Source organism: Halyomorpha halys, unplaced genomic scaffold (assembly GCF_000696795.3).
Source record: "Halyomorpha halys isolate HHAL.00 unplaced genomic scaffold, Hhal_1.1 Scaffold470.1, whole genome shotgun sequence".
Lineage (NCBI taxonomy): Eukaryota > Metazoa > Arthropoda > Insecta > Hemiptera > Pentatomidae > Halyomorpha > Halyomorpha halys.
The window spans coordinates 118581-129606 of record NW_027115723.1 but is presented as its reverse complement, the minus strand read 5'-3'; the positions used below and the strand labels follow the sequence as shown (position 1 = coordinate 129606).

At 31.3% G+C, this 11026-nt stretch overlaps 1 protein-coding gene across 2 annotated transcripts in view; it reads left to right on the top strand.

Moving 5' to 3' along the window:
* Window positions 1-11026, top strand: part of LOC106683150 (cytosol aminopeptidase) — a 53916-nt gene that overhangs the window by 21644 nt on the left and 21246 nt on the right. For both annotated transcript variants that reach the window (XM_014424427.2, XM_014424428.2), the window contains exons 4-8: window positions 1729-1877; window positions 7652-7754; window positions 9016-9196; window positions 10241-10291; window positions 10398-10493. In XM_014424427.2, coding sequence (XP_014279913.1) covers window positions 1729-1877; window positions 7652-7754; window positions 9016-9196; window positions 10241-10291; window positions 10398-10493 — 580 coding nt within the window. The remainder of the gene's footprint in view (window positions 1-1728; window positions 1878-7651; window positions 7755-9015; window positions 9197-10240; window positions 10292-10397; window positions 10494-11026) is intronic.

Below are 11026 nucleotides of genomic sequence, written 5' to 3'. Positions count from 1 at the left end.
TTTTTTCACTACTGTTTTTATTTTAGTTCACTGGAAAAATAGTCTATTGTGGGACACGAAGTAGCATATGTTCATTTGCTAACTAGCGCATGCGCAGACGACCTTTTTTTTTTTTTTTTTTTTTTTTTTTTTTAATATTACACTAGCCAAAGTGTTTAGGCCCTAGGACAGGGAAACATCTCTTGAAATTTCTAAACCAACGAAAACCTATGACTCTCTGGTCATCCCTACTTATTTTCGAAGAATGACAATGACTAACCGAGTGATCACTCATGCTCAATCACAACAAGAGAAATTATAAACAATATGGAAAATACAAATAAATAAATACAAATCTGAAAATAAAAAAATACCAGTTTATCTTATTCCAGCTAAGGTGATAATCATAAAATACTAATAAAACCCAGGTGAGGTGAACGCATCACACAACTTAACTTTCCACCTTACTTTGGGCATGGCACCATTATTTAATTTATTCAGAAATGCAGTTTATTTATGCTTTCACTCTTCAACTTCTTTATACTTGCTCTAGCCAAAGCAAAAGATCATCATTTTTAACCAATACTTTGGTTATAATAATTCCCGGACCTTATTTACCCTATCCAGATTGCGCCCCCTACAAAGATATGTCCTGAAATATTGGAGGGTATTGATACGAATATCCACAGGAATCAATCAGGAGTATCAAGGCAACCATCGAGCTAACAACTTTTCGGCGATGTTATACGCAACCAAGATGGTAATCCGCTACTAATAGGAGGCTCCTCTGCATTGGTCCATTGCTCAGAAGAGATTGTCGAATGAATTTATTTGAATTTTTCCAGGCTACTTTCGGTTAAGAAGCCGAAATCGCGGAATGTGCTGAAAGACTGGTTCTGGATCAGGGCTACCAAGGTGCGAGAGCTTTACGGTAGTCGTTGCGTAAGAATGCATTTGAAGAATAGAATGGGCCAATTGCAGGGGGTAGGGCATTGGTGTTCGTCATTTTAAAGAGAACCCGACAGCTAATAGATATGAGAGTGAAAAGCAGGTACTCTCGGGGTCAGAATGGGCGAACGCCCTGAAACTTAATATCAACTACGCACCCCTGCGTGGAGTCCCAGGAGCCGTTGGGTCTCTCTGTCCCAAATGCGGCAGACAGTCTGAAACACCAGCCCATGTGCTGGGAAAATGCCCCCAACAACTCCCTTCTTATAAAATACCGACACCGTAGGGTCAAAGAATTGACGAAGTCCCTTGAAAAAAAAAATTCACCTGCTTCGATGCGATTTATCGTGTTGGCACCGACGAATCCATGAGATACATTAATATTGTTGCGTTATATCTTCTAAGAGAGAGAGCCCATTTGATCTTGGCAGCTAGTACAGCTGACTCCTCTCTCCACAGTTCTTAGTCCGTCCGCTTCATCTCGGCCACTAGGACTGTTACCCTACCTGCTAGCCTACTGATCCTCTCCTCTATCTGCGTCAGTGTCCTGGGCTCATTGTACGATCGATCCTTACTTCCTAAATAATAATACTTCATAAATAGTAATCAGAAACAAATAAAAAAAGAACTGTGAGAATTTTCTAGAATTATGATTTTTCATCATTTCATGTTTTGTTTTTTTTCTCCGTGCAACATTTACTTATTACTACACCTAAGCAATATTTAATTTATATGTGTGTCATTGTTTCCAACTTAATGAACTACTATGCGTTTCCTAAAATAATTATATGTGTGACGCAGGGTATAAACAAGATATTCGTTGAAATGTTCACCAACGCAGAGGCAGCTGCGGAGGGCGCCACCCTGGCAACTTGGAGGTACCAGGATCTCAAGTCGACGACACCTATTCATCCCGTCACTCTTCTAGAGCTCTATAATTCTTCAGACGTGTATAATGCTTTCTAATTATTAACATAGATATAATAAGTAACTAATTAATAATGTTTACCTGACAATTTGTAATATGAATATCTTGGAAAAGGCGCGCTTAAGGAAGAAACACACTGTTAACACCAACTTTCCCGTCTAAATTATAAACATTTATTAGGGTATCTAGTCAAAAATTCATAGTATAATTAGTATCATAGTATAATTAGTAGTCTTCTGCTTGAACGGTCAGTCATTAAAAAATAAATATCTAAATCGTTGAGAATGAGTTATAAGTTGAATTTAAAAAACGTCTAAAATATACATTAAAAATGAATTGCAGTGTTTAATTATTTATATATAGCGCATAAGTCGCTGTGCATAATAATGTTTCTAATCACCCGTAAGTAGCTGTGCATAATTATAACTGCTCATAAGTCGCTGTGTATAAGTATGTACGTAATCATACATCATTCAGTCACACATTGCTTTGTATCTAAATAAAATGTACTCTTTTAATAATTTAATAAAGGTGGACTCTTTTCAATTTTAGCCACTGAGTGCCTCATTGAAAAACAATGGACAAGGGACTTTTTAAAAATCTACTTATTCAATGCTCGATTGTCAGAAATATAATTAAAGAAGTATTGTTCAAAAGAATATCTGTTATTTAAAAAAAATAAAAATTAAAACAATACTTAGAAAAAAAAATTAAAGGCCTATGAAGAAAAAACACATTAAATATACAAAAAGTAGTTATGAAAAAACTTTTGAAGGCTCCAGTGGAAAAACGATGAGGTTCCACTATTTGTCAATTTTGAGATTTCAGCAGCATCTGGTGATCACCGACATGGAACGAGGGATAGAACAATCAGGTTCCTTCTAAAAACCATGTTTTAAAACATGTTGCACAACGGAAGAACGAAGAGATTCTCAGTGAACATTTCTTTCTCTTTAGTGTCACTAAAACGTTTTGAGATGTTATTTTTTTTATTTCTGGGTTTGAAATGAGTTTTTATTAATATTTTATCATGAAAATTGCTTAGGAAGAACTCAGCTGTCATGGAAAATAAAATTAAGTTTGATTCAAAATCCTTCATTTGCCAAAAAGAGTTTTTATTATTTCATAATGTTTTACCTGCATTACATAATCTTGGTTTGATGATTCTTTAGGGTTTATTATATTGTATAGTTTTTCGTACTCCATATCAACTCGACAAAATTGCATTTTGAGTATCTGACTTGAGTTGTTCTATCTAAAATTATTTATTATGCGTTGGTACTTCTCCAAGTTTGATAAATGCTGCAGAATCAAATAATGTGATACGATACAAGACGAGTGAACTTCAATCGATAGAAAAGATAAAATTAAAATAGAGAAATTAAATTATTATTGGTAAAGGGGTAAATCATAAAAATATGAACAGAGAAAAGAACTATATGAGAAAGAACGGTATAGAAAATAATGAAACCACACGCATCGTCACTTCCAATTACATCTTAGAACTAAAAACTTATGATTGCTTTAGAAGTTTAATAAAAAAGTTCCTCTTGGCCTTTAAGTTTATTGTTAAATTTTCAGAAGGCTATAATTAAAATTTTTAATCATTAAATTCTCATTCAAATTAGAAACGCCATTTTCATTTAGTTAAAACTAAAACATCTATGCAATGTTATAAAATAAATATTAAAAAAGATTAAAAAAATATATATATACATATTATTGACCATATACTTTCAAATAATGAGCAAATGGTCAGGGTTGAGGTCAAAAAAAGAAATAAAAATAGTTAACAACTATTTATTTTCCGAATTTCACACACTTTGTAGAGCTCTATAAGGGCTGTTCAAGTTGATTGCTTTGGCGACTCTGCTACTTTCCAACTACGACTTTGCTATTTTCCGACTTACGACTGTCCAAAGTCGCCAAAGCTGTCAACTTAAACACCCCTGATATATCTCTACAAATTGAGGCAAAACGTCAGAAAATAAATAGTTTTTTACTGTTTTATTTCTCTTTTGACCGTAACTCTGACCATATTTTTTATTATTTAAAAAAATTAATTACCAATTACTGAATTTAAGTAATTTAAAAGTAAAATATATAAGCTGCAAGTATGCAATGTACATATAGTGTATATTTAAGTGGACAGATTATGTTATTAAATACAACATGGAAACTTGATATGTAAATTCAATTAAATGAATTTTAATTGAATTAATTATTCAATTAAATAATGAAAAACTAATTTTAAAAATGAAAGTTTTTTGTTCCCGTTTGTAACAAAGGTGTAGAGGCAGTAAAATTAATAAAAAGTGCCATATATTATAAGAATATACATATAACTAATTTTTGAAGTTTTAAAATGCAATGTTATAGTTTTACAAACATATCATTTTTTTTATTTTTTAGCTTTTATATTTCCTTTTTTTAATATAGTTTTATCGTTTGATTAATATCGATATCTGTATTTATATAAATATAGATTTCTACATAAATATATCTACATTTATATAATGATATAATTTTTTTTTCATTAAATTACAATTTAGAAAATACAGGTAGGAGTGTATTTCAGGTCACTTCCATGGTTAGAAAGATTTCTTTATGGTTCCTAGTTAAATGGACTAAACGGAAACAAAAGCTTTGCTTATTTCAATTGGATCTGTTACATATTTCGAATTACTGACATAATTTATATACTGTATCCATGGACACTAGTCAATTTAACAGTAATAAAAATAGAAATATGTGTTAGTAAAATTTTTAATTTACCTTCACTAAACCCTTGTGAACTTAGATAATTTTACAACGAAGAGAAATAATTTTGAATATTTTATAAGTAACTGAGAGCGGCAACTTGGGCTCAAATGGCTGGAAAGAAAACCTGGAAGTGTGCCAAGAGATCTTTTACAATAGTAGGGACTGTCGAGTTCCCAGAGATCGATCTACCGGCAACGAGATTAAAATTCTGAAATAAAAAAGAGTAATTTGAGTGTAGTAGAACTTTTTAACGCTCCAGTTTGTCAAAGTCAGGAAGACTACTCCGACTATTTATTTATTTTTTTAAATTAAACAATTCTTTTTTTTATTTTTTATTTGCATTCAAGTTTTTGAGGTAAAGAGATAAAGGAAAAAACTCTTTAGATTAAAAAGTAGTGGAATTCATATTTATTACTACACAAAAAACTGTTAAGATACATTGGTAAGTTATACCTGAATAAGAACTACTATTTAGATTGTCGACAACAAATTGTCCAATTTCATAATCATAGGCACATATTTATGGAATTGTATTATTTTTCCCCTTAACTATCTTTACATAATGCTACTTGTAATACACAAAGCTATTTGTTGCAATGAATGACGTAGTAATTTCTTACAAAAATTACGATTAGAATACATCTTTTCCACTTACGCCAGTCACATTTTTTACTTTAACAAATTATGTTACATATTGTTCATATATTTTTCCCAACATTTTGAATTGATTCCAATTTCCTGATTGCTACTAAAACATTAAACATGTAACAACATGAAAATACAAATCTCTGTAATGTAAACAAAAAAGCCGGAAATAATTTTATAATTGGATTTCACAGAAACTCATTATGAAATGAATTTCTTTAGAATCTACTACAATTTTTTTAATTTTCGTTCCGGTGAAAAGTGCAAACGTTTCCTTGTTGAAAATTTAGTTATTCAGATTCTTACGATAAAATTACACTTCCCTTTAATCTAAAAGAGCCGGAAATAAAAATTCGTCTAGTGTTTTGTAATTGGATTTCACAGGAACCCATCATGAAATGAGCTCTGTTAGAACCCAGTGATAATTTTTTGGACTCCATTCTGATAAAATGTGCAACATTTTTGTGCTCAAACTATAAAGAGGTTTATTATTTTTTTAAAATTGTTTTATTCAGTTTCTTGCGTTAGTATTTTTCAGCTTCCTAGTATTTTTCAGCTTCCTAATATTTTTCAGCTTCCTAAACATTTACTATTGAATTTTTGTAATTTCTCAATTTATTCCATTGCGATATAAGTATTTTATTGGTTCTAGCACAATGCCTACTACTACCAGCTCCTATATATTGGTTCTACATTTGAGTAAATTTAGTTGTATTTTAATAACAATTCTTATATTTTTCTGATCAATTTTAAACGTAAATACATTATAAATTCAATTAATTTATACGTTTCGAATGAGTCTGGGTCAATTTCATCACAAAAATCACCAAACAATTAGAATTTCCAGAATTATAACAGAGGGCAGTCGCAAAACAACTGGACTTTGTCCGATAGGCTGGAACAGGAATGTAGTGAAGATTGTCACATGTTTTTGCATGATATATTTATCTCTCCGTTCGAACAGGGCCTAGCACTTTCATCGACTATACGCTTGCAATCAATACAATACCCATATAACTTTGCATAAAATTTCAATACTTCATTTTTTTTTTCACAACTGCAAGCTAATATTTTGTTTTTTCAAAGTGAAAATTCTAGCTAAGCCTTTCAGTTCACAGAATATTTTAACTCCAATTTCAACAATTTTCAAAAACAGTTTTAATAATATTTTTCGTTGTGAAATTCAATCCTCATTAAAAAAAAAATATGTCAGAAGTAGAAGAACATAAAAATTCACTAAAATTTATTTACTGATCTAAACCAGTAATTCAATGCCAAATACCTATGTAGTTAACTTTAAAAATATAAAAACTGATTTTGTTATTTTGTCTACTGAAACGCATGATTATTGATATTTTCAGGTGACGCATATAGTGTAATCTTGGGAATCGGAACTAATGGCTGTAGTGAGGTAGGAGGGGGGGGAGTAGTTCGGTTTACTGGATAGTTCGAATTACAGAAAGCATTAGAAAAAAATGGTGTAAAAAAAAAATCAATAATTTGAATATACATTGAACTATTATTATGTATTTACTTTATTAAAATATATTTAATTGGAAATTTGACAGTTTGAAGATTTACAATAATTAATCATTTTTAAAAAAGTCGGTTCTTTTTTTTTCTGCGACTCTTAACAGCGTTGTACTCGCAAGAGAAGGACTTGTTGCACAGTATGTCATTCTGTATTGCCTATTTCAGACAGTGATAGAAATGAGACTCTGCTTCTTCAGGCTTTATTGACGTTGGTTAATCAACCTGTCTTTTACCTTCTTCTTCATTGGCAAAGACATCTGTACGATTTTTTCATCAGCTTTAACTGTGAACTTTTTTTTACGCCAGTTCGAATTACTGGAGTGTTCACAGTACACAAGTTGGGATTGCCGAGTTTACATGGTATTTGCGAGGCGTCAATTATAAAGGGTAACGTAAAATGTACATATTCAGTATTTTTTTTTTTTTTAAGATTTCTTTAATAAAGAAATATACGTTTCTGTAACCGATATAGACCCAGTACCAGTAACAGTCGACCCTCTATATCAGTGGTTGTTTCCTCAAAAGGGTTAAGTTAACAAACATAGTTTTGAAACAACAGGAATTTAAAAAAAATTGGACTTCTGTACAATCAGCATCTTTTAGCCTATTAAGTGCCCGATACTGAAGTAAACAGCTTGTCCTACAGTGTAAGACTACTTACAATACTGTGCAAAATATCAATACCAGTATTATTCAGATTAACAGCAATAATGTTTGATAGTTCATGATGACCATTTAGTGTAAATTATAAATGTTCTTATTACTTGACTAAACATTATAGATGTAATGAATAATTAAAATAATATTTTTGATATTGATTATGAAGTATTTTGACCTAACAACAGTTTTCAACAGTGAGGGTTGGCAAAGAGGGACGATCAAAGCGGAGTGCCAGAACTGGGCGAGAAGGTTGGAGGAGTCCCCAGGCAACCTGTTGACTCCTAATCTATTTGCGCAGGTAACTACCGTCTCTATTAGTCCTCTGAGGTCCTTATCTAATAGCCATACCGTGATCCTTACTCATTTTAGGCTAAGAAACAATATTTGCTCTACATTGCTATAGGAAATGTGACGATGCCATGTATTGTTAATTATAATTAAGCCAAAAAAAAGTGCTTATGTTATAAAATTATATTAAGCAGAGCCAAATGTAGTCACATTTTAGGAGTGGGCGGATTAATATTGTGTGTAGTGTTTTTTTTCATCAGTAGGAATACTAATAAGATCCAAAGAGATTTTGAGATTTTCTTAGCACGATACTTTAGCGTACTTACTCAACCTCCACTGGCTCATTATTAGTGACGTGGAGAATGGTCTACGCTGGGATCTCGAAGTGCACTGCTTGGGCATTGAGTGAGTTAGGAGATCCCCATGTCAAAAGTGTAAATATTGTGCCTAATAGTGGAAATGTGATTAGTGTTTTGTTTTTTTATTGATAACTTAATTTAGTTTTCTTATTATTATATTATGCAATTCAGGTCTTTTTCTATTTCAAATGAAATTATTTAAATTTTTATTCTAAAATATTTTTGGATAGCAAACAAAACCATGAACATGAACCATAGAGTTTTAGGTATACACTTTATTTTGAAGAATGATAAAGGTGTCTTTTATTACTCTTTAGTTCCGAATGACAACATATCGATCATAGGTTCTGTTAAACGTGCCGATAATGGTACATCGTTTTGTTGAACTATATAACGTGTTTATAGAATAGTAAAAAGTCATCGCCTACGCAACGTTACTTTCCACGATAAACAATATATCTCAATTCGGGAATAAAAGGATTAAAAACATTCCTTAAAGATAATTTACTTGGAAAATGGTGCTCTTAGCTTAAATATGAGTATTATGTAAATCTTGGATGGGTCTGGGGAATGGCATTAAAAGAAAAATGTCCAAAACAGTAACTTGAGAGTATTTTCTAGAAAAATAATATGTATAATAATAATATTTGTATAAACAACTGCAGTGTATTGATTTAAATTTTCAGAATTCAAAAAATGTTTTCCATGAATTTCTATCCACGAATCCTTATGATCTAAAAAAACTAAACAATATCGACATAAGTCAGTTTAGCACATCTCACACGTTATACTACTTTTATATAGTACATTGTGGGTTTAAATACCCTTAATTGAGATTTTCTTTATTCATTTTTTTAATTCTAAATCAGTCGTATTTAGTTGTGTGGAGAATAATCATTGGCTTGCCTACAGGCCTGCATAGAAAAATTGTGTCCTTGTGGAATTCAAGTCGAGGTCCATGATAGAGTGTGGATAGAGTCGAAGAATATGTTCGCTCTGCTCAATCTCGCGAGTGGATCCTGCGAGGAACCCCTCGTGCTGGAAGTGAACTACTGCGGAGCGAACCCAAACGACAAACCCATCGCCCTCATTGGTCAGTACATTATTTTATTATTTATTAAAATTTTTTGATTGGAGCTCTATCAATGAGTAGATTCTCCATGTGATTGTAGCATGTCAGTTTTACATTTGTTGTAACAAACATGTCAGTTTGTAGCATGTCACTAACTGCAAATTTACTTGTATATATTTGTATCCAGTTAAATAACAATAAATAAATAAAAAATGTTTTTTGGAGGGTTCAATGGAATTATGTCATCAGTGTGGGAATGCTATAATTCATTTTATCGAAGCTGGGTGGACTACCGTGGGCTCTCAAACATTATCATAATTATTATTAAATATATACGATATTATTTATTAAATATAGGTTTCAATTATTATTATTGAATGTATTATACAATTAACCTTTTTTTTCACAGAAGTAAAAATAAAGGTATAATATATAAATTCCGGTTAAAAAAAAGTTCTTTTTTAGAAAATACATTAAATATCCTTTAAAACAGGTCATTGCGTTGCATCTTGCCACTTTTCTATTATGATAACCCAATGAAGTGTTTATAGTAAATAAATTATTAACAAGTGCTAAACTGTTTGAGGGATTTCCAACTATTATAGTAAACAACTATCATTTAATAAAAAAAGTTTGCAGGATCAGTTTATCCCCCACCAACTTGGTGATTTCAGCTACTGTGTGCCATCCCGAAATAAATAACGACTGAGTAGGGAATCGAACCCAAAACGTTCTGAACCAAATACTCTGAGACCCACGACAAGATGAGCTCGGCCATCACGTCATGATATATTCGTTTTATTTCCTTACTACTGTTCCTAATAGTGGTATTGACAGAATAATATAAAATATTTGAGTTTAACAAAGCGTTCTAACTATAAAGGAACACTTTAGTAGACGTTTTAAAAAAACGTAGTAGTCTTTTTTTTTCAGTATCGAATTAATCCGCGCCATATTTCTGTGGTAGTTTTTAACATATATGTTAACGATACATCATATATTAAAAAAAAACACACTTACTATAACTTATTTTTATAAAATAAAAATTTGTTTCATTGTCTATAGGTAAGGGAGTTACATTCGACACTGGAGCAGTTTGTCTGAAAAAATGCAAAGGTACTACTACACCCATAATTAAGTAGTTACTTAAGTAAATAGCTTACTAATTATCAAAAAATTATAATAATATTCTTTTATTTACCCATTTGATAACCCTTTTCAGGCATGCCTAAGTACCGAGGGGACATGTCTGGTGCTGCAGTCATTTGTGCTGCAATGAGAAGCATCGCTCAGATGGCGATACCAATAAACATAAGGGGTATAAACATATTTTATTAATTAATTTTTTGATAACTTAATTTTATCCTCCAAGCATTTTTAGATGTTTATTTATGACACTAACTGATTATACATCAGCTAAAGTCAAATACCGAAATTCTTTCCTATTATAAAATTAATGTCTTTTAAATTATAATTTAATCGGAATAATTATATTAACTCAGATAAATCTGTGTATTATGTGTGAGTCACAAGTAATGAGCCATCCCGATGTAAATAAGCTGTGTGTAAATAAAGAATTAACGGAATTCAATTGTGGGTTTTTAGAAAAACAAAACAGGAAACAATAGACTAATTTATAATAATTAGAACGTACTGTTTAATATTTGGTTAATATTTTTATTCTAAGATTTACAAACATACTAAACCCTACATTCCTAAAAACCCTTGATTTTTTTAATTTGTGTGGCGGTCCCTCAAAATGAAAAACTTGACCCCAACCATGGTTAGGCAATATATGACTCCAATGGTAGCCTTAGCCGAAAAAAACAAAAAAAAACTTTGGCTTATCCT